This window comes from Epinephelus lanceolatus, chromosome 8, assembly GCF_041903045.1.
Source record: "Epinephelus lanceolatus isolate andai-2023 chromosome 8, ASM4190304v1, whole genome shotgun sequence".
Classification (NCBI taxonomy): Eukaryota; Metazoa; Chordata; class Actinopteri; order Perciformes; family Serranidae; genus Epinephelus; species Epinephelus lanceolatus.
Window position 1 is genome coordinate 2,704,103 of NC_135741.1, and position 24,635 is coordinate 2,728,737.

At 41.1% G+C, this 24,635-nt stretch overlaps 2 protein-coding genes across 2 annotated transcripts; one reads left to right on the forward strand and one right to left on the reverse strand.

The window, feature by feature from the left end:
* Nucleotides 1–1,275: 1,275 nt before the first annotated feature.
* On the reverse strand, nucleotides 1,276–3,680 carry LOC144464188 (C-type mannose receptor 2-like). The gene is made up of 3 exons (XM_078170391.1): nucleotides 3,436–3,680; nucleotides 2,220–2,445; nucleotides 1,276–1,628 (listed from the first exon to the last, which is right to left on the reverse strand). Exons 1-3 carry the CDS (start codon nucleotides 3,616–3,618, stop codon nucleotides 1,276–1,278), a joined length of 762 nt encoding a protein of 253 aa, XP_078026517.1. The 5' UTR covers nucleotides 3,619–3,680.
* Nucleotides 3,681–14,175: 10,495 nt separating this feature from the next.
* On the forward strand, nucleotides 14,176–23,934 carry LOC144464111 (C-type mannose receptor 2-like). The gene is made up of 5 exons (XM_078169727.1): nucleotides 14,176–14,407; nucleotides 15,404–15,629; nucleotides 16,112–16,450; nucleotides 17,377–17,498; nucleotides 19,739–23,934. The coding sequence occupies exons 1-5, from the start codon at nucleotides 14,213–14,215 to the stop codon at nucleotides 19,871–19,873; spliced, it is 1,017 nt and encodes a 338-aa protein (XP_078025853.1). The 5' UTR covers nucleotides 14,176–14,212; the 3' UTR covers nucleotides 19,874–23,934.
* Nucleotides 23,935–24,635: the final 701 nt, after the last annotated feature.

Genomic DNA, 24,635 nt, shown 5'->3' on the forward strand with positions numbered 1-24,635 from the left:
TCTTTTCTCAGATTGCTGGATTGTATTTGTACAGTTTCCTGCTGCATTTGGTGGCAGATAGTGAAGTTTCTGCTGACTGTTGATTCTTCATTAGTCACACATCAATAAGGCCTGCAGAGTGGCACTAACACACTCTTTACTTCTGCACATATGGATTGGCACAATGCTCAAGTCATGTCCTGTATGTGACCAAAGTATTGTAATGTATATCATGTATATAGCTTCTGAATGTCATTTATTAAATGTTCTTATTTTACTGTATTTATGATTTTAAATAGCTCTTTATCTGTTTCCTCCTCAGTCTGTTTCTTGTACTGCTGCAATGTGGATTTCCTCTCTGGGGATCAATAAAGTTGTATTTTTTTATTTGCTTTTAGAGTCAATTGATTGGTTTTGAATCAAATTAGAAAACATGATTTACCTTCTTCAAGGTGTCCTCCATCACAGCAGGGTCATTCAGATCCAGAGAGGAGTCCTGTGTGTGAAACTTCAGTCTGAACACTTGTTTTGTTGTACCTGTGGAAACATTTCAGAATTTCATCAGTTGAAACACTAACAGGGAAAATGTGGTAGTTACATCCTCCATCTGTTGCATGTTTTCAGCATTAAGTCGACACAAACTGATCATCTGCAGCTGATCACCACTGCTGCTCACTTTACAAACAACTCCATAAAAATGAGGGTTAAAATTTATTGTCCGGGACTTGATCACAACAACAATCTGTCCTTTAATGCTGAGAAAACGAAAGAGCTTATCACTGACTTCAGAAAAATGAAAACTGTTCAGCCACAGAGACTTGACTTTCTGAGGTGTGTGAGGAAACACAGCATGTCAACAAAAACCCTCATTTACTTCTACCAGTCCAAAATAGGAAGCACCTTGACTGGATGCATACTGGTATGGTTTGGCAGCATAACAGCACAGGATCATAAACACCTGATGAGGATGGTGAAAATAGCGTCAATAATCATAGGATCACCATTACATCAGATACAGGACATGTACACCACCTGCTGGAGGAAGAAAGCACTTTGTATTTTAAAGGACACTAGTCACCCAGCACACAGCCTTTTCTCTTATCTTCACTCAGGGAAGCATCTGCAGAGCATCAGAGCTCCAACCTCCCGCCTCAGAGATAGTTTTTACCCCCAGGCGGTCAGACTACTGAACAGGAGCACTTAAAGACTGTGGATGCTGTGGATTATTTATATATGTTTATTATATGCTGCTGTTATATGTTGCTGTATAAATCCAAATATAATTTGAATAACGGGTCAGAACTCACGTGTGCCGTAGCAAATGAACGCTCTCCTGACGGCACAGGGCTTGTCGTACCATTGTCCAGAGAAGACGAACATGTGAACCACACAATGCTCAGTCCCTCGTTTGTTATCAGGTTCCCACAGTACGCAGGGCCTAAATGAGGAGCTACTTCCATCCGACCACTTCCAGGAGTCTCTGAAGAGGCCGATCCAGACACGTTCTCCTGCAGGTATCAGCTCCTGTACCTTCTGGTTCTCTGTCATGTTCCTCACACTGGTCAGGTCTGTGTAGTTTACTCTGCAGTGGCTCTGGGCCTCAGTCCATGTCATGGATTTGTTGATGAGGATAAATGTCACATCCGACCCTGAAAATAGAGCACAGTGAGGCGCTGTGTAGAGGCACCGTAACATACAGCCTCCCATCCATGCCTCTCTGTGGTACTTTTCAAACCATTATATAATATTGATAAACTAATGAATATGTAATAATAACAAAGTAAAACATTATCATCTTAACAAATAAAATAAATTAATAACAGTATTTCTGAACCATCTCTCTACATTCATAAAAACGTCCTTAAAATCACCAAAAATAGACACAAACAATATATTGTTTTTAAATATGGATATTTTTGTCAGCGTTATTACACACACACACACACACACACACACACACACTGTGTGCATGTGAACATACAAGTGTCCAGTCTGTCCATATCAGCCCTCTGTGATGTCATCAGGAGACACACTGAGCTGTTTTACTGTTTCCATTTGTTCTGTCTTATTCTCAGCCTGTCAGTCACCTTTAAAGCACTTTGAACTGCTCTCACCTGTATGAAAGGTGCTACAAATAAAGTTGGTTTGATGGATTGACTGATACTACAGAGGCCCAAATAATGAAAACAAAGAGGCAAAGAGAAGCAGAGAAGGAAAACTTCACTACTTCATATTCTCACCTCTGACATATGAGCAGACGACCTTAAGGCTGTCACTACACCAGTGGCCGTTCCATAGTCCATCCTCATCCATCGCTGTGCAGTGTGCTGCATTGTTAATATTGCTTGGTTCTCCAGCCCTCCATCGTCTGAACTCTGTCTCCCCGTGTTTGTAGAAACTTGTGTCTGACAGTGACCACCTCCAGCTGTACGTGTCTCTGTACAGTCCAATCCAGACTTCTCGATACTAATATTTGACAGTGAGATAAAGAATTAGACCTCGCTCTAGCTTTTGTTCAAGGCAACATTTTTACATAAACTTCCCATTAACAGTCTTGATGCTGCCTGTCAGTCTGATCCTCCACCACTTTATTACAGGATTTTACAGCTGAGAGATTCAATGTGTAAAACTCTTAAAGGACAGGTTCACAAAATTTAAGTCTGTCTTCAAACAACATTCAGGAGCTCATATGAACAGTGAAACAAGTTTTGCCTCCTGTAATCATTCCTGCTGTTCATACTGGACATTAAGAGATCCCCTCATATTGGACTTTCAGTGTAAGTGATGCTGTTGCAACTCATAATTAAATAATTTCAATGTATGCGATAACAGTTTTGTAATAACACTGGTGTCATGTAAGATTAGAAGAGTTTCTTTGCTCTAAGAAACAAGGAGAGTACTCTTTTTTTTAAATGATCACATCATACACTGAATTAATGACATTATTCAACATGTTGCTACTTAGTTTATACATAATCATTTTCCTACATTATTACATTTGGCATAAAACTCTTAATTACTAATTAAGCACTCAGGTTTTCTGACATTATATGCTGAATATTATTATTATTATTATTATTATTTTGAGCTGCTACAGCTGGGGAACAAACTCTACAGTCCTCGTTCTGTGTAAAATATATTCAAACATTGATGTGAAGTTAATCTGAGGCTTCATCTGTCTGTGGAGATCTTCCAAAGTTAGAGTCTTCCTCCTTTTGTTACCATCCCTCCACTGCAGCTCAACAGGGAAACACTGTCTGCTCAAACACCATGAGGGAAGTTTATACTAAAAACACTTTATACTTCTACTCTACGACATTTTACAGGAGATATTTACTATAGTTACTATGTAGGATCAGATTTGAATACTTTCAAACCACCTGTCACTGACACACTTATCAAAATGACTTTGAAATGAAAGGCAGAGAAAAGTGAACTCAGATAGCTGTAACATACTGTGCTTGTATCTATCATGTTGTTCAGGGTCGTCACGTCCTCCATGTTGTCGACAGTAGCCAGGTCTGTGTATTTCTCTCTGCAGTAACTTTGTGCTTCAGTCCAGTTCTTCGGGTCATAAACAAAATGGTACTGACGTTCAGCATGTGATGAGACAGCACACAGCCCTGTAGTGACACACATGCATAGTGATCAGATTCAGACTATAAATGACTTTTTATATCTCTTCACTTTGTAATGTTTCATTTCAGTGTATTCAGGTGTGTCTTTGGACTAAACTCAAATATATACCAATATATACCATTTTTAAACACACTTTATAAGCTACTTCTGCTCCATTTGGGAGCGTATCTATGTTTCCACGGTTCTATGTTGCCCGCTCAACCAAGCGGGAAACATGGAACCCTTTTTGTGTAAGCAGGGAACATAGAAGCTTTTTTGCAGGGTTAAGTGGGGAACATAGAACCCTGGAAACATAGGGATGACCCCGCTCCATTTCACACTGCAGTACTGTACTTTTTACTGCACTACATTTAGTTGTTTTTCAAGATTTTACTCTAGAAACATATGAGAAATGTATATAATACATCATTCTGTATTAAACAAGGTGTCAGACGTGTCTGAGTTGTTATCAAAGAGACATTTCTCCTCTAAACATAAAACAGTTGATGAGCAGAAGAACTATAACCATCTTTGTCTGCTGCTCTTTGTTTAATGCCTGACTTTCAGACTTGTGGCTGTTGAAACAGCTCATTGTTTCCCATGAACAGCGTACGGTCCCTCAGTATCATTTCACTTCATGCTAATTATTCACAGGCAATTATTCATTGAATATTAGCATATGCAGCAATTTGAATTTAACTATTTATAGATTAATGGACAAATATTGTGAATGTTCACTTTTGTCAGAAACATGTTTGATATCATTTTGTTGGACCACAGCGACAGATAAATCCTGACAACAATCTGCAGTGAATGATCTGATTTCAAAGCAGTCATAGAAGATAAGATAGAACTTAATAATGAAATAATTAAGATGAATTTCCATCACGTCCACTGTGAACAAGGCAGAGCCTGAAGACTCAGGGGAACTCTCGCCCACATCCCTGGCAGAGGTCGCTGAGGTAGTTAAAAAGCTCCCCAGTGGCAAGGCGCCGGGTGTGGATGAGATTCGCCCTGAGATGCTGAAGGCTCTGGGCACTGTTGGGCTGTCTTGGTTGACACGCATTTTCAGTGTCATGTGGAGGTCGGGTACGGTGCCTGCAGAGTGGCAGACCGGGGTGGTGGTTCCCATCTACAAAAAAGGGGACCGGAGGGTGTGCTCCAACTATCAGGGTATCACACTGCTCAGCGTCCCGGGTAAAGTTTACTCCAGGGTGCTGGACAGGAGGCTCCGACCGATTGTCGAACCTCAGATTCAGGAGGAGCAATGCGGATTCCGTCCTGGCTGTGGAACAGTGGACCAGCTCTTTACCCTTGCAAGACTGCTGGAGGGGGCGTGGGAGTTTGCCTATCCAGTCTACATGTGCTTTGTGGACCTGGAGATGGCTTATGACCGCGTCCCTCGGGGGGTCTTGTGGGGGTACTACCAGAGTACAGGGTGCCAGGCTCGCTGCTACGAGCCATCCGGTCCCTGTCCCTGGATGATCGGTGCGGCTTCTGCAGTGATGCGGGCGCTGTGCCGGTCCGTTGTGGTGAAGAGGGAGCTGAGCCGGAAAGCAAAGCTTTCAGTTCACTGGTCCATCTACGTCCCAACCCTCACCTATGGTCATGAGCTCTGGGTAGTGACCGAAAAAATGAGATCGCGGATACAAGTGGTGGAAATGAATTTCCTCCGTGTGGTGGCTGGGCTCAGCCTTAGAGATAAGGTGAGGAGCCCGGACATCCGGAGGGAGCTCGGAGTAGAGCCGCTGCTCCTTCGTGTCAAAAGAGGTCAGTTGAGGGCATCTGACAAGGATGCCTCCTGGGCGCCTCCCACTGGAGGTGTCCTGAGCACGTCCCACTGGTAGGAGGCTCCGGGGCAGACCCAGAACACGCTGGAGGGATTACATATCTCGTCTGGCCTGGGAACGCCTTGGGGTCCCTCAGGAGGAGCTGGAAAGTGTTGCCGGTGAGAGGGATGTCTGGGGTGCTTTGCTCGGCTTGTTGCCCCCGCGACCCGGCCCCGGATAAGTGGATGAAAATGGATGGATGGATGGATGGATGGATGGATGGATGGATGAATTTGTTCTTGGGCTGAATGCTCCCATTGACATGCTAACACTCTTTCAATGGCCATGCTAACATGCTAATGCTAAGCAGGTAAAGTGCTCACCTTGTTATAGCATGCTAATATTTAGCACAAAGTACAGCTGAGGCTGATGGGATGTTCTGATGGTGTCTGATCATAAATCAAAATATTGGACAAAAGTCAGGAGATCAGAATGATCACAAGTGTTATATACTTTTGAAAAATGTTAACATCAGGTATTTAAGAGTGTTTTAAACATGGAGCACTTATTATTATTCATGTGTGTTCATCATTGTTGCTGTGAAAACATTCGGCTGAGCCTGAGAGGAAGAAGGGTGTGTCTGTAGAGTTGTGTGAATATTATTAAAATGAGGATGTGTTAGTTTCAGGGGAGCACTCATGTTGTTTTGGGGTTTTCATTTTAAATCTATATGTTGATCAAAACTGATGTTTGGAACACTGTGCAACATGTTTGGGTTCTTTTCAGGACTGACCCAGTAACTGTTTAACATGTAACCAGGACTGGAATGTGACTAAGTACGTGTACAAGTACTGTGTCCATCTCTGTCTGCTGTTGTTTGCTGCTCTTCCTTTGTCTGAATGCGTGACTTCAGTGTTGTAGCTGTTGAAACAGCTCTTTGTTACACCTGAACAGTGCACAGTTCCCAGGGATCATGCAAACTGGCTCCAGGCAACAATTATTTGAATATTACACCATTTTTTCAGGATCATAGGCCTTTACTTGTTCAGGTGTTGCAAATATGATGATTTGAATTCTCCATCTTTCACAGAGGACACGTGACCTCTGGGTCAGAACACAGGTCAGCTAAGACACGCCGATGAACAACAGAGTGCTGAGTGCCAACTGGTGACGAAGCTGCCAGTTCATCAAGATACGATCTGCTTTTAAGGGCCAGTATCCCATGGTCAGGATAATCTCTGGCTTTCATCAAAGACTCAGAGACAAAGGACAAAGAAGCTGACCTAAAATCTACATTGATTGACATGTTATGCTGAGCTCACACAGTAACAATAGGAAGCTTTGTTGTAACATGGTGGTTTTCATGGAACCAAAACTTCTGTAAAGGAGACTTTAAAGTAAAGAATCAACCAGAGAGTTTTATTGATTGTCAGGATCCTAGTGTATTTCCATTGTTTTCCCTCCCCTTTGGTTTTTGTCTTGTCTTCCTGTCTTGTGGGTGTGTGTGTCTGTCTGGAGCTGGGCGGAGCTGGAGTCACCACTCACCTGCACACCTGCCAGCCATCAGTAATCAAGCCATCTCCACTCCATTCTGTATGAAAGCCTGGTCCAGTTCACATCTCGTCTGCTTACCTGTGTGGTAGTGTGCTTTGGCTCATGATTCTTTGTCTTTTGAACTTTAGTTTTTGGTCATCTGTTAGCTCTCCGGATTTTGACTCTGTTCTCTGCCTCTTAGATTGCTCCTGTCTTGCTGCACTCAGCCTCACCCAGCCTCATACCACCACGTCCATACCCACCTGGATCCTTCTGGACATTCTCTGGACCCCTCAGACTCCGCAACCCCCACCCCACCCAGCTCCAGCTCCGCCCTTCTCTGTTTACAATAAAAGACTTTGTTCATCTACCAGCAGCTTTTCTGAGTCTTATGTCTGCACTGTGGGTCCAGGTTTGACACTTCCTTTATGACATTGATGGGAGGGGTTAACATTTCACACCAGTGACCTGATCTCAGATTTGGAAGAGAAACTAATAAGCATAAGATCATTTGATCTCCCATCAAGAGAGAATCATCACTGAATTGCTTCCAAATCTTCCCTGCTGCTTTCCAAACTCTCAGCTGCTCAATGCGGTGCATTAATTCAATGAATTAATGCAGTGCCCTTTTAAAATGTGCCTGTCCTGAATGGGCTGATTGCTCGGCCTCTGGTACATCATCCAAACCGCCGTTATTGACCAGCGCACGCCATTATTGGACAGTGCATGGACACTCACCCTCTTGCGATTGGAATTTGAACTTATCCCACAGTAGTGGTACGTGAGGCACCGTAGTACTACGGTTCTCCACCCTGCAACACTAGTGACATCAGCCAATACTGCATGTAGTTTTTAAGAGGCCGTTTACACGTACACGGTGATTTTGATAAACGGAGACATCTTCCTTCGTTTGTGCCCTTCGTTTACACGCAAACGGAGATTTCTCCTCTGAAAACGAGTCTTTCTAAAAACTCCGGCCAGAGTGGAGATTTTGGAAAACTCCGGTTGCGCGTTTGCATGTAAACTGAGATAAACGGAGATAAACGGAGTTATAGGCAGCCCACGTCACAGTATGCGCCGGAACTTGCGCCTGTGTAAAAAGTGCGACCTATGTTGCTATGGTGACAATGGATACATGGAAGGCTTGAGCTTCTCGTTACACTGCCACCTACAGGTTTGGCATGCTCTTGTGTATATATACACGGGTAAGTGTAAACGAAGATCTTTTTGAAAACGGAGACGGTGAAATGTCCGTTTATGAAAATAGCCGGCAACGTGTAAATGGCCTCTAAATGTGAAAAGTTCTAGACCCATGCAAATCAGTTCTGGAACGCACCAGGGCCTTTTCTGAAAAGATCCTGGTATACGTTCCAGTACGTTCCGGCTAAAATTAAGCACTGCTTGTACATAATAAAAGTCATTACCAACTGTCTGCCTTCCTCTGAGTGCTGCATTTGGGTACTAAAACACCCCGTTACAGTTCTTGTCTATTTGAATTAGTTTGATTGTTTCTGGTGTCGATCTGCCGGTCTGCTTTAGTTATTTACATTAAATTGGACCAGGCTTTCATACAGAATGGAGTGGAGATGGCTTGATTACTGATGGCTGGCAGGTGTGCAGGTGAGTGGTGACTCCAGCTCCGCCCAGCTCCAGACAGACACACACACCCACAAGACAGGAAGACAAGACAAAAACCAAAGGGGAGGGAAAACAATGGAAATACACTAGGATCCTGACAATCAATAAAACTCTCTGGCTGATTCTTTACTTTAAAGTCTCCTTTACAGAAGTTTTGGTTCCATGAAAACCACCATGTTACAACAAAGCTTCCTATTGTTACTGTGTGAGCTCAGCATAACATGTCAATCAATGTAGATTTTTAGGTCAGCTTCTTTGTCCTTTGTCTCTGAGTCTTTGATGAAAGCCAGAGATCATCCTGACCATGGGATACTGGCCCTTAAAAGCAGATCGTATCTTGATGAACTGGCAGCTTCGTCACCAGTTGGCACTCAACACTCTGTTGTTCATCGGCGTGTCTTAGCTGACCTGTGTTCTGACCCAGAGGTCACGTGTCCTCTGTGAAAGATGGAGAATTCAAATCATCATATTTGCAACACCTGAACAAGTAAAGGCCTATGATCCCGAAAAAATGGTGTAATATTCAAATAATTGTTGCCTGGAGCCAGTTTGCATGATCCCTGGGAACTGTGCACTGTTCAGGTGTAACAACGAGCTATTTCAACAGCTACAACACTGAAGTCACGCATTCAGACAAAGGAAGAGCAGCAAACAACAGCAGACAGAGATGGACACAGTTCTTCTGCTCATCATGGCAGGCAAGTGTTTTATATGTTTTATGGTCTTTCATTACAGTACACTGATATATTGTTGTGGCTACAGAGCTCTCATCAGAACAATATCATGATGCACTTCAGTTATATGATAAGGAACATAACATCCTTCAGTTTATCACAAACATTTAAAATCAACACATCAGGAGATACATGGTTTTCACTGGACGGGACGGGGATGAATAACTTCTGTAAAGTAACTAAATCTGTCAGACAAAATGTAGTGCCGTGAAAAAATACAATATTTACCTCTGAGATGAAGTGGAGTCAGGGCTGTACTCATCATTTCAACAGATATCTTGTGCGACCCTGCAGAGGGGTCTGAGGGGACATTTTCAGAAACTTAGCAGCTAAACTGACCATTTTAGAGCATTTTAAAACAAAAATCTTTGATCAGTTGTTCTTAATGTTTTGATGACTGAGTGCCATTTCAGGGAGCCAGCATATAACTGAGGACAGCACAGGAAAAGAGCACACAGAATGACTTCTATGATCTGTAATACCATGATATTTGTAATGACTTCTTTATGATATACTGTGACTTTTTATGACCTTTTTATGACATAACAACACTTAACAAAAACTACAACAATCCACAGTCATATAGCCAAAATAACACTCATACTAAATTTTAGTTTTCCAGATGTTAATACATTTGAAAGTGAATAAATAGAGAGACAGTGTTTGACATTGATAGTACCCACAGCAGTCGAGCAACAGCTGCTGCTGGAGTACGGCAACACCACTTGGACAAACCACAGGCAGAACTGCAGCTCACTGTAATATTAGAACCAGCAGTAACAATAATGGCACTTTGTTAAGTTTATTCTGATTACACCTGCTGATGATTATTTCGGACAGCGGTGCCTGGTTGCCTGTTGTAGTATAGATATTTTTTCTTAATCATTTTCTGTCAATATACTGGGGGACATTTTGAGCATATTTGAATATGGGAGGGAATGTATCTCCCTTTTATATATTTGAATTACTGCCTAGAGTGGAGAGGAAGTATAAAGTAACAGTACTGCGTTGCCTGCACTACTCTGAAATACACGTCACTATTCACAAGCAGATCTTGCACACACGTTTTCATTGTGCCCACGGCTGACAAATTACAGGGATACAATATTCAAAGTCTAATCAGAGTCACTCGATCTAGGGGAGGGGAGATCTTTGGGGAGTTTTTCCTGATCAGCTGTGAGGGTCTTAAGGACAGAGGGATGTCGTATGCTGTAAAGCCCTGTGAGGCAAATTGTGATTTGTGATATTGGGCTTTATAAATAAAATTGAATTGAATTGAATTGAATCTAAATCTTCAACCCAACACCTGGATGTGCATCTTTGGTGTTCAGAGTGTCGAAGATCAATCTTTAAAATATAGACACAAAAACATCATTTCTTTCTCAGCGCTTTTGCCACGTAGGAAAATCCTAGTGGAATCAAAGTCTTGTCATCCCCCAAATTCTTGCATGAGGGATCTAGTGTTTTTTCCAAAACTGAAGAAAAACAAGTTTTCATTGTGGAGACATCCTGAGAAATTTAAATCCACTTGGAGTCTGATTATACAAAACTTATAATCATAAATTAAAGAGACATTTGGATCCCTTTTTAGTCCACTACTTGCTGATCTTTTTTCTTTTTTATTTCTGGTTGTTTTTGTCACGTGCATGTTAATTATTTTAAGTACTGTCATTATTCTTAGTACTGTCAGGTGCCATTTAACATTTGAGGCAGTGTGATTTGTTCTGTGTTTGTGGAATTTGAAGGTAAGAACTGGACGGAGGAGTGACTGAGTCAGAGAAAATGGAAAATGACGTGTACAGATTGTGTACTTTGTGTTTTTGAGAATAAATATAATATACTAAAAAAGTTTCAAGTGACAGAAAATTGTAATACTCAGGTAAAGTACATGTACCTGGACTTGGTCCTGAGCTCCAGTACTTGTACACGTACTTAGTCACATTCCAGTCCTGGTTACATGTTAAACAGTTACTGGGTCAGTCCTGAAAAGAACCCAAACATGTTGCACAATGTTCCAAACATCAGTTTTGATCAACATATAGATTTAAAATGAAAACCCCAAAACAACATGAGTGCTCCCCTGAAACTAACTCATCCTCATTTTAATAATATTCACACAACTCTACAGACACACCCTTCTTCCTCTCAGGCTCAGCCGAATGTTTTCACAGCAACAACGATGAACACACATGAATAATAATAAGTGCTCCATGTTTAAAACATTCTTAAATACCTGATGTTAACATTTTTTAAAAGTATATAACACTTGTGATCATTCTGATCTCCTGACTTTTGTCCAATATTTTGATTTATGATCAGACACCATCAGAACATCCCATCAGCCTCAGCTGTACTTTGTGCTAAATATTAGCATGCTATAACAAGGTGAGCACTTTACCTGCTTAGCATTAGCATGTTAGCATGGCCATTGAAAGAGTGTTAGCATGTCAATGTGAGCATTCAGCCCAAGAACAAATTCATCCATCCATCCATCCATCCATCCATCCATCCATCCATTTTCATCCACTTATCCGGGGCCGGGTCGCGGGGGCAGCAAGCCGAGCAAAGCACCCCAGACATCCCTCTCACCGGCAACACTTTCCAGCTCCTCCTGAGGGACCCCAAGGCGTTCCCAGGCCAGACGAGATATGTAATCCCTCCAGCGTGTTCTGGATCTGCCAGAACCAGTGGGACATGCTCAGGACACCTCCAGTGGGAGGCGCCCAGGAGGCATCCTCGTCAGATGCCCTCAACTGACCTCTTTTGACGCGAAGGAGCAGCGGCTCTACTCCGAGCTCCCTCCGGATGTCCGGGCTCCTCACCTTATCTCTAAGGCTGAGCCCAGCCACCACACGGAGGAAACTCATTTCCACCACTTATATCCGCGATCTCATTTTTTCAGTCACTACCCAGAGCTCATGACCATAGGTGAGGGTTGGGACGTAGATGGACCAGTAAATTGAAAGCTTTGCTTTCCGGCTCAGCTCCCTCTTCACCACAACGGACCGGCACAGCGCCCGCATCACTGCAGAAGCCGCACCGACCCACCGATCCATCTCACGCTCCATTCTACCCTCACTCGTGAGCAAGACCCCGAGATACTTGAACTCCCTCGCTTGAGGCAGTAACTCTCCCCCAACCCGGAGAGGGCAAACCACCGGTTTCCGACACAGAACCATGGCCTCAGACTTGGTGGTGTTAACTCTCATCCTAACTGCTTCACACTCAGCTGCAAACTGTCCCAGGTCATGTTGGAGGTCACGGTGTGATGGAGCCAACAGAACCACATCATCTGCAAAAAGCAGAGATGTAATTCTGAGGTCCCCAAACTGGACCCCTTCCTCCCCCCGGCTGCACCTCGAAATCCTGTCCATGAAGGTCACAAACAGGATTGGTGACAAGGGACAACCTTGGCGGAGGCCAACACCCACCGAGAACGTGTTCGACTTTACACCAAGTATGCGGACACAGCTCTCACTTTGGTCATACAGGGACCGGATGGCTCGTAGCAGCGAGCCTGGCACCCTGTACTCTGGTAGTACCCCCACAAGACCCCCCGAGGGACGCGGTCATAAGCCATCTCCAGGTCCACAAAGCACATGTAGACTGGATAGGCAAACTCCCACGCCCCCTCCAGCAGTCTTGCAAGGGTAAAGAGCTGGTCCACTGTTCCACAGCCAGGACGGCATCCGCATTGCTCCTCCTGAATCTGAGGTTCGACAATCGGTCGGAGCCTCCTGTCCAGCACCCTGGAGTAAACTTTGCCCGGGAGGCTGAACAGTGTGATACCCTGATAGTTGGAGCACACCCTCCGGTCCCCTTTTTTGAAGATGGGAACCACCACCCCGGTCTGCCACTCTGCAGGCACCGTACCCGACCTCCACATGACACTGAAAATGCGTGTCAACCAAGACAGCCCAACAGTGCCCAGAGCCTTCAGCATCTCAGGGCGAATCTCATCCACACCCGGCGCCTTGCCACTGGGGAGCTTTTTAACTACCTCAGCGACCTCTGCCAGGGATGTGGGCGAGAGTTCCCCTGGGTCTTCAGGCTCTGCCTTGTTCACAGTGGACGTGATGGAAATTCATCTTAATTATTTCATTATTAAGTTCTATCTTATCTTCTATGACTGCTTTGAAATCAGATCATTCACTGCAGATTGTTGTCAGGATTTATCTGTCGCTGTGGTCCAACAAAATGATATCAAACATGCTTCTGACAAAAGGGAACATTCACAATATTTGTCCATTAATCTATAAATAGTTCAATTCAAATTGCTGCATATGCAAATATTCAATGAATAATTGCCTGTGAATAATTAGCATGAAGTGAAATGATACTGAGGGACCGTACGCTGTTCATGGGAAACAATGAGCTGTTTCAACAGCCACAAGTCTGAAGTCAGGCATTAAACAAAGGGCAGCAAACAAAGATGGTTATAGTTCTTCTGCTCATCAACTGTTTTATGTTTAGAGGAGAAATGTCTCTTTGATAACAACTCAGACACGTCTGACACCTTGTTTAATACAGAATGATGTATTATATACATTTCTCATATGTTTCTAGAGTAAAATCTTGAAAAACAACTAAATGTAGTGCAGTAAAAAGTACAGTACTGCAGTGTGAAATGGAGCGGGGTCATCCCTATGTTTCCAGGGTTCTATGTTCCCCACTTAACCCTGCAAAAAAGCTTCTATGTTCCCTGCTTACACAAAAAGGGTTCCATGTTTCCCGCTTGGTTGAGCGGGCAACATAGAACCGTGGAAACATAGATACGCTCCCAAATGGAGCAGAAGTAGCTTATAAAGTGTGTTTAAAAAATGGTATATATTGGTATATATTTGAGTTTAGTCCAAAGACACACCTGAATACACTGAAATGAAACATTACAAAGTGAAGAGATATAAAAAGTCATTTATAGTCTGAATCTGATCACTATGCATGTGTGTCACTACAGGGCTGTGTGCTGTCTCATCACATGCTGAACGTCAGTACCATTTTGTTTATGACCCGAAGAACTGGACTGAAGCACAAAGTTACTGCAGAGAGAAATACACAGACCTGGCTACTGTCGACAACATGGAGGACGTGACGACCCTGAACAACATGGCAGCTACAAGGAAACTGACTGGCACAGTATGTTACAGCTATTTGAGTTCACTTTTCTCTGTCTTTCATCTAAAAGTCATTTTGATAAGTGTGTCAGTGACAGGTGGTTTGAAAGTATTCAAATCTGATCCTACATAGTAACTATAGTAAATATCTCCTGTAAAATGTAGTAGAGTAGAAGTATAAAGTGTTTTTAGTATAAACTTCCCTCATGGTGTTTGAGCAGACAGTGTTTCCCTGTTGAGCTGCAGTGGAGGGATGGTAACAAAAGGAGGAAGACTCTAACTTTGGAAGATCTCCACAGACAGATGAAGCCTCAGATTAACTTCACATCAATGTTTGAATATATTTTACACAGAACGAGGACTGTAGAGTTTGTTCCCCAGCTGTAGCAGCTCAAAATAATAATAATAATAATAATAATAATAATATTCAGCATATAATGTCAGAAAACCTGAGTGCTTAATTAGTAATTAAGAGTTTTATGCCAAATGTAATAATGTAGGAAAATGATTATGTATAAACTAAGTAGCAACATGTTGAATAATGTCATTAATTCAGTGTATGATGTGATCATTTAAAAAAAAGAGTACTCTCCTTGTTTCTTAGAGCAAAGAAACTCTTCTAATCTTAAATGACACCAGTGTTATTACAAAACTGTTATCGCGTACATTGAAATTATTTAATTATGAGCTGCAACAGCATCACTTACACTGAAAGTCCAATATGAGGGGATCTCTTAATGTCCAGTATGAACAGCAGGAATGATTACAGGAGGCAAAACTTGTTTCACTGTTCATATGAGCTCCTGAATGTTGTTTGAAGACAGACTTAAATTTTGTGAACCTGTCCTTTAAGAGTTTTACACATTGAATCTCTCAGCTGTAAAATCCTGTAATAAAGTGGTGGAGGATCAGACTGACAGGCAGCATCAAGACTGTTAATGGGAAGTTTATGTAAAAATGTTGCCTTGAACAAAAGCTAGAGCGAGGTCTAATTCTTTATCTCACTGTCAAATATTAGTATCGAGAAGTCTGGATTGGACTGTACAGAGACACGTACAGCTGGAGGTGGTCACTGTCAGACACAAGTTTCTACAAACACGGGGAGACAGAGTTCAGACGATGGAGGGCTGGAGAACCAAGCAATATTAACATTGCAGCACACTGCACAGCGATGGATGAGGATGGACTATGGAACGACCTCCTGTGTAGTAACAGCCTTAAGGTCGTCTGCTCATATGTCAGAGGTGAGAATATGAAGTAGTGAAGTTTTCCTTCTCTGCTTCTCTTTGCCTCTTTGTTTTCATTATTTGGGCCTCTGTAGTATCAGTCAATCCATCAAACCAACTTTATTTGTAGCACCTTTCATACAGGTGAGAGCAGTTCAAAGTGCTTTAAAGGTGACTGACAGGCTGAGAATAAGACAGAACAAATGGAAACAGTAAAACAGCTCAGTGTGTCTCCTGATGACATCACAGAGGGCTGATATGGACAGACTGGACACTTGTATGTTCACGTGCACACAGTGTGTGTGTGTGTGTGTGGTTCAGAAATACTGTTACTAATTTATTTTATTTGTTAAGATGATAATGTTTTACTTTGTTATTATTACATATTCATTAGTTTATCAATATACTATAATGGTTTGAAAAGTACCACAGAGAGGCATGGATGGGAGGCTGTATGTTACGGTGCCTCTACACAGCGCCTCACTGTGCTCTATTTTCAGGGTCGGATGTGACATTTATCCTCATCACCAAATCCATGACATGGACTGAGGCCCAGAGCCACTGCAGAGTAAACTACACAGACCTGACCAGTGTGAGGAACATGACAGAGAACCAGAAGGTACAGGAGCTGATACCTGCAGGAGAACGTGTCTGGATCGGCCTCTTCAGAGACTCCTGGAAGTGGTCGGATGGAAGTACCTCCTTATTTAAGCATTGGATACCAGGGTACCCTTATAACTATCAATGTGTGGCTGTAGCCTTTACCTACTCCCGCGTCTCCGGACAATGGTACGACTGGCCCTGTGCTACCAAGTTACAGTTCATTTGCTACAGCACACGTGAGTTCTGACCCGTTATTCAAATTGTATTTGGATTTCTATAGCAACATATAACAGCAGCATATAATAAACATATATAAATAATCCACAGCATCCACAGTCTTTAAGTGCTCCTGTTCAGTAGTCTGACCGCCTGGGGGTAAAAACTATCTCTGAGGCGGGAGGTTGGAGCTCTGATGCTCTGCAGATGCTTCCCTGAGTGAAGATAAGAGAAAAGGCTGTGTGCTGGGTGACTAGTGTCCTTTAAAATACAAAGTGCTTTCTTCCTCCAGCAGGTGGTGTACATGTCCTGTATCTGATGTAATGGTGATCCTATGATTATTGACGCTATTTTCACCATCCTCATCAGGTGTTTATGATCCTGTGCTGTTATGCTGCCAAACCATACCAGTATGCATCCAGTCAAGGTGCTTCCTATTTTGGACTGGTAGAAGTAGATGAGGGTTTTTGTTGACATGCTGTGTTTCCTCACACACCTCAGAAAGTCAAGTCTCTGTTTTGATGACACAACTGGTGTTCAGAGACCTGGAGAGGGAGCTGGTGATCTGGATGCCTAAGAACTTGAAGCTGTTAACAGTTTCAACAGGGGTGTTGTTTATGTCAACAGGTGGCTGAACAGTTTTCATTTTTCTGAAGTCAGTGATAAGCTCTTTTGTTTTCTCAGCGTTAAAGGACAGATTGTTGTTGTGATCAAGTCCCGGACAATAAATTTTAACCCTCATGATGCTGATCATTTTTATGGAGTTGTTTGTAAAGTGAGCAGCAGTGGTGATCAGCTGCAGATGATCAGTTTGTGTCGACTTAATGCTGAAAACATGCAACAGATGGAGGATGTAACTACCACATTTTCCCTGTTAGTGTTTCAACTGATGAAATTCTGAAGAAGGCAAATATTATGTCAACATATTATATGTTTGTTGTTTTAGCTGTGGGAGAAAAAAACAAACAGCAAACTACGACAAAACAAGTGTTCAGACTGAAGTTTCACACACAGGACTCCTCTCTGGATCTGAATGAGCCTGCTGTGATGGAGGACACCTTGAAGAAGGTAAATCATGTTTTCTAATTTGATTCAAAACCAATCAATTGACTCTCAAAGCAAATTAAAAAATACAACTTTATTGATCCCCAGAGAGGAAATCCACATTGCAGCAGTACAAGAAACAGACTGAGGAGGAAACAGATAAAGAGCTATTTAAAATCATAAATACAGTAAAATAAGAACATTTAATAAATGACATTCAGAAGCTATATACATGATATACATTACAATACTTTGGTGACATACAGGACATGACTTGAGCATTGTGCCAATCCATATGTGCAGAAGTAAAGAGTGTGTTAGTGCCACTCTGCAGGCCTTATTGATGTGTGACTAATGAAGAATCAACAGTCAGCAGAAACTTCACTATCTGCCACCAAATGCAGCAGGAAACTGTACAAATACAATCCAGCAATCTGAGAAAAGACAGAGAGTTTACAAGAGAAGAAAAATCTACAACAGACCAACAGGTCGGCACCACCTTAGGAAAAACAAGTATATACAGTGGTGGAAAAAAGTTTTCGGACACCCTTAAAATTTTACACAATCTCAAATATTATCATGAAATATTTGTGGAAAAATCTTTTTTGTGTTTCAAAAGGTGTGGCTGCATTAGACAGATACAAACAAATACAAATTATATTTTTTTGTTTATTGTTTAGAAGAAAAACTAACAAATCTAAATTCTTGACAGTTTCAATATGTCAGTTCTCAACATTGTCAGTATCAAAGTCAACAAATAACAGAGAATGTGTTCAAAACTGAACAAAAAATAAATAAACCATCACATCATCAAATTAATATTTAGTAGTCCTGCCATTGGCACGTAGTAGAGCTCTAATCCTGGCTGGCATGTTCCCCACGAGCCTTTCACACTGTTGAGGGGTAATCTCGTCCCATTCTTCTTGAATTACTGCTTTTAATTCTTCTAAATTCTTTGGTTTATGCTTTGAAACAGACCTTTTGATAATCCACCACAGATTTTCAATGGGGCTCATGTCCGGGGATTGAGCTGGCCACTCTAAGACCTGGATACTGTGCTCCTGCAGCCAAGTTCTACTGGCCTTGGATGTGTGGCAAGGGCCATTATCTTGTTGAAACATCCAGTTTTTACCTCGACGGAACAGTGCACGCGCAGAAGGGAGCATGTGGGTTTCGAGAATGGTACAATACTTGGTAGAGTTCAATGTGCCATCACAGACAGTGAGATGACCAACACCAGCAGCACTCATGCATCCCCAAACCATGATACTGCCTCCACCATGCTTGACAGTAGGTACTGTACATGCTGGAGATAATGCTTCGCCCGGCCTTCTGCGTACCCTCACATTAGTAGGAGGAAGATAAAGCTGGAAACTGGACTCATCTGACCACAAAATCTTCTTCCAGTTCCTGGCTGTCCAGTTCTTGTATGCCTGGGTCCAACGACGCCGGGCTAACCTCTGTCTCTCATTGATCAGGGGCTTCTTGATAGCCTTGTAGGACCTTAAACCATGATCTAAAAGTCGGCCACGTACAGTGCGGGTGGAACACTGGACACCAGTTTGGTTTGACCACTGCTGCTGAAGCTCCTGTGATGTCATTCAGCGGTTTTGCCTGCACATGCGGATCAGGATGCGGTCATTTCTTGCTGAAGAAACCCTTGGACGCCCAGATCTTGGTTTGTCTTCCAAGCTGTTGGTTCGTCTGTATTTCTGCAGAGTGTATCCAACTGCTGAAGGACTGCATCTGCACTTCCTGGCTATCTGGCGGCAGCTGTACCCTTCCTGGCTGAGAATCTTTATCTTCAGGCGTGTTTCCTGCGTTAGGTTCCTTGTTTTAGCCATTTTTGTGTCTGAAGAACTTTCAAATGTGCTGGCTTTATGTAGACACAAAGCTTGGCAACAAAAATTGTGTCTTTTAATAAAAAGAACGACCTTCATCACTGGTACCAAAATGACCCAATACTCAAAATTTCTTATGTATTTTTATGGAACCAATCAATTTTAAGTTTTTAATGGCTTTTTTAGGATTTATTTAGTATTTTGGCTGTAACTGTACTAAAAGAAATTGCACTTGAAGACCTAAGAGTGATTCTTAATGCAATATTTCACAAATGCATGGGGTGTCCGAAAACTTTTTTCCACCACTGTATGAAGCAGAGTGCTCCTAAAATAGAGCTTCCAGATGAGTCCAATATAAATAAGAATGCAGAATGTAATCTGTGTATGTGAGTGATGATAATGATGAGGAGTTTTGTGTCTCAGCTCAAACAGAAGCTGAAGGGCCAGGGGCTGGGTGACAACATCAAACTGAGCTGGAGGAAGCAGCCAGATGGAAAAGTCTTCCACAAGGAAGAGAAGAAGAAGAAGAAGAAGAAGACCAAAAAGGATGAGCTTTAAGGCTGAATTGTTGTGTTTGGTTTCATCAGAGAAAAGTGGATTTCTTTCCTTAAAGTCTTCATGTAATGGGTCAGAATAGATCTGCAACAATAAGCTGATTAATCCATCAGTCGCAACTATTTCAACAATCACTTTATCCTTTTAGTCATTTTGTAAGCTGGTTCCAGCTTCTCAAATATAAGACTTGATGATTTTAGTTGTCGTAAATTATCACAAATTCAATATCTTAAACTGTTGGTCAATTATAACAAGACATTAGTCTTTATGTGTTTGGGCTGTTGGAAATTATTTCAGCCTTTTTCACTATTTCCTGACATTTTTCACTTCAAATACTGTGAGATAAAATAAGTTAAGATACTTTATAATAAGATTTGACTCAAGGAAACAAAAACAAACACCTTTAAAAAAAGATGAGCTCTGATGTTTTGCGATATCTTTAAAACCTTTTTTTTCTCTTTAGGATGGCACAGTGGTGCAGTGGTTAGCATTGTCGCCTCACAGCAAGAGGGTTCCTGGTTTGAACCCTGGGGTGGGGGAGCCCTCTGTGCATGTTCTCCCTGTGTCAGCGTGGGTTTCCTCCAGGTGCTCCAGCTTCCTCCCACAGTCCAAAGACATGCAGGTTAATTGGTGACTCTAAATTGTCCGTAGGTGTGAATGTGAGTGTGAATGGTTGTCTGTCTCTATGTGTCAGCCCTGTGATAGTCTGGTGACCTGTCCAGGGTGAATCCCGCCTCAGCTGGCATAGTCTCCAGCCCCCCCGCGACCCCCAACAGGATAAGTGGTTACAGAAAATGAATGAATGAATTTCTTTCTTTATTTAAGGGTAAAATGGTCTCTAAAACTATTTGTTGTCTCCCTGTAATGTGTTAAAAATATCTTCAAATGAGTTGTATAGAAATTAATTACATGTATTTTTTCTCATGCTGTCACCTTATTACAAACTTTAAGGAGTTTCAATCAATCACACTTTATTTATATAACACTTTACATACATTAAAATGTAGCACAAAGTGCTTTACACAATAAAAGTAAGCAAAACAAACAAAACCCAAAACAAGCCACACACACACATACACACACACACATACACACACACACACACCCACACCTTCTCTCACACATAACACATGTATACGCACTGGAAGGAAGGCAACTGAAGCGCTATCTTACTGTCAGTAATTTGCAGTGAGGAAACACCAGAGACTGGATGAAACCAAATAAATAAAAGGAGCTAGAAATAAGTAATTAAATAGATAAATTAATAATAATAACAACAATAATTAAAAGATGACTTAACAAAAATACTTCAAAGCAAAGTTAAAAAGTTAGCATTAATATGAGAACATAAAATAAACAACTAAAATGATGCAATAAAAAGGCTAAGTAAACTAAAAGACTAAATTAAAATATATAATTAAGAGGAAATGATATAATAAAAACTATAAATAAAATTTAATTTAAAGCCAGGCTAAAAAAGTGAGTCTTAAGTTTGCTTTTAAAAATGTCCACACTAGCAGCTGCTCTCATGTCTTCAGGAAGGCTGTTCCACAGGCGTGGAGCATAATAATAAAAAGCTGCTTTGCCGTGAGTTTTTGTTCTAACTTTAGGAATTAATAAAAGACCTCTATCTGAAGACCTGAGAGTTCTGGATGGCTCATAAGTTAAAAGCAAATCTGGTAAATAAGATGGACTAAGACCATTAAGAGCTTTAAAAACCAATAAAAGAATCTTAAATCAATCCTGAAGCACACAGGTAACCAGTGCAGAGACTTTAAAATAGGTGTAATGTGAGCTCTCTTTCTGGTCTTCGTTGGCACTCGTGCCGCTGAGTTCTGGAGTAGATGTAATGGTGTAATATTCTTTATAGGAAGACCAGAAAGAAGAGCATTACAATAATCAATCCTACAGGTAATAAAAGCATGAATTAGTGTCTCTATGTTGGCTTCAGAGAGAAATGGACACACTTTGGCAATGTCTTTGAGATGATAAAAACCGTTCTTGGTGATACGTCTGATGTGGTGTTCAAAGGTTAAGTTTGAGTCGAAGACCACACCTAGATTCTTAACTTCATCAGATGGTTTTAATTCTAGGTCTTAGTTTAAAATTCAATTTTTCCCTCAGTGCTTCAGGGCCGATAACCAGTACTTCTGTTTTGTCCTGGTTGAGCTGCAAGAAGTTTTCTGCCATCCATGACTTAATGTCTAAAATACAGTTCAAAAGGGCATCAATTGGCCCTGTGTCATCAGGAGACACGGCAATGTAAAGCTGTGTATCATCCGCATAACTGTGGAAATTTATACCGTGTCTCCTGATGACGTCACCGAGTGGCAGCATGTAGAGATTAAAAAGAAGTGGACCTAAAATTGAGCCTTGGGGGACACCACAATTCAGTTCATAGCTCATAGATGAACATTCATTAAAACTTACAAAAAATGTTGCTGTTGCTAAGATAGAATTGAACCCAGTTAAAAACAGTACCAGATAAACCAATCAAGCTGTGAAGTCGATTTAAACGTATTCCATGATCAACAGCATCAAAAGCTGCACTTACGTCTAATAAAACCAGGACTGCAAGTTTTCTCATGTCCAGTGTACATCTGAGGTCATTTACAACCTTAACGAGTGCAGTCTCAGTACTGTGTTTAGCTCTAAAACCAGACTGGAATTTCTCATGGATATTTTTTGGAAATGGTAAAATCATTGAACTGATTAAAAACAAGCTTCTCTAAAATCTTACTTAAAAATGGCAGATTGGATACTGGTCTGTAATTATTGGGGTCCATAACATCCAAACCATTCCTCTTCAGAAGGGACTTAACCAACACGGTCTTAACAGCAGTTGGAAAAACACCCATCTGAAGGGAATAATTTACAATAGCCAATAAATCGTCATCTAAAATTGTTTATGTGACTTTTTATGTTACTGTTACACCTTCCAAGCACAAATGCCAAATATTTGCTGTTTGCAGCTTCTCAAATATGAATATTTGATGCTTTTCTTTGTCATATATTATTATAAGTTTAATGTTGTTGCTGTTGGTCAATTAAAACAAGACATTAGGATTTATCTGTTTGGGCTGTTGGAAACTTTGACAGACATATTTCACTATTTTCTGCCATTTTATACATTTAATAGTTTTAGATAAGGTAATATACGATATGATTTTGTAAATATTAAGTTACTATAAGATGAGATAAAATAGGATTCAACTGAAGGCAACTCCAATGAAAAAAACACCTTAACAAAGAGCCTTTCATGTTTTGTTAAATCTTTTAAAATGTATTTTTATGGGGAAAAATGTCTTAATTTGAGAATAATGTTGCATCCAGAAAATGTGTTGTCTCCCTGTGATGTGTCAAACATATACAAACAAGTTATAGAGAAAATAATGATATGTATTATTCTCTTGCTGTCACCTTATCATGGATGCAACCTTTAAGCATTTTCCCCAAAAGTTACCAAAGTCACTTTTAATGTTACTGTAACGTCTTCTTTGTTGGTTTCAGCTTCTCAGATATAAAGATGTGATGTTTTTCTTTGTCATATATAAACTTAATATCTTAAGCTGTTGGTTGATTAAAATAAGACATTAGAATTTATCTGCTTGTGTTGTGGTAAATTAACCTGTTCAGATTCCCTGTCTATTCCAATGGATGTCACTTTTCTAGGATGTCTAGATCTATGATTACTGTCATGTGACTCCACCCAAGTTCACAGACTCATTTGATTGGATGTCTATAAACCAATCAAAGTGTGTCTCATCATCTAAAGTGGACTGCAGTAGAGCCACGCCCCCTTTTTAACAAGCACGGCCGACCATGAAACAAGGAGGAAGCGCGAGGGACGCTTCAGTCTATTAATCATATTGTTAAAGTTCATAATTCGTGTTTAACTGTGTTTATAGTAAACATGAGATGTTATATTAATATACATGTCAAAAATCATAGAAAAGATTTTCAGCTTTTACTCAGGATTTTTTATTTTAGATATCCGTCCATTGGAATGGAGGGTAGATCTGAACGTCTCTGATGATACAGTCAGCGTATGATGCATCCTGTTGATTATGACACACTTTTCATCTCAGGAGGTCTTATTTATTTTCATTTCACAGATAAGAAAAAATAAATTGTGAAGACAATAAAGCCTTCACAAAATGGCATTTGAAGTCTTGTGTGATTTATTCTGGCTTCATATGAGTAAAGGAAAAGTCCACTAGCTGCTAGGCTAATTTATACAATGTAAAATGCCATAGGCTTGTGCTAATTATATTAGCATGTTGTATTTGTGGGGAAAATGTGTCCAGATAAAGACAAGTGTTTGTCTGTGAATGCTGCGAGTTATAGTGAAGCTGATTTGTGTTTGAAATTGTCTCTATTAAGCCATTTTTAATGTGTGTTTAATGTGTGTTTTGAATCAACTGAACTTTACAGCACTTCACAGAAATCGACTAGTGTTTTGGAGGTGTAACTGCAGAGTGACACAGCAAGTGACGTAGCAAGCATTTTTTACTCGTGGCATTCAATTAAACAAACGAACAAGGCAAATCACTTTCTGTGTGATCGGGGCCTAACGACAACAAATGAAAGAGTTCCATCATTTCATGTTTTAATGATTTTTAACACTTGGATTTTCTGGATATTCTCCCACATCAGAATGAAGACGCTCAAACCATCAGAGCACCAAAACGGTTCACAAGATTCCCAGATTTCCCCAGGTGAAGTTCTGCAAAAAGAAGACCAGGTTTAAATGACAGGTTAATTA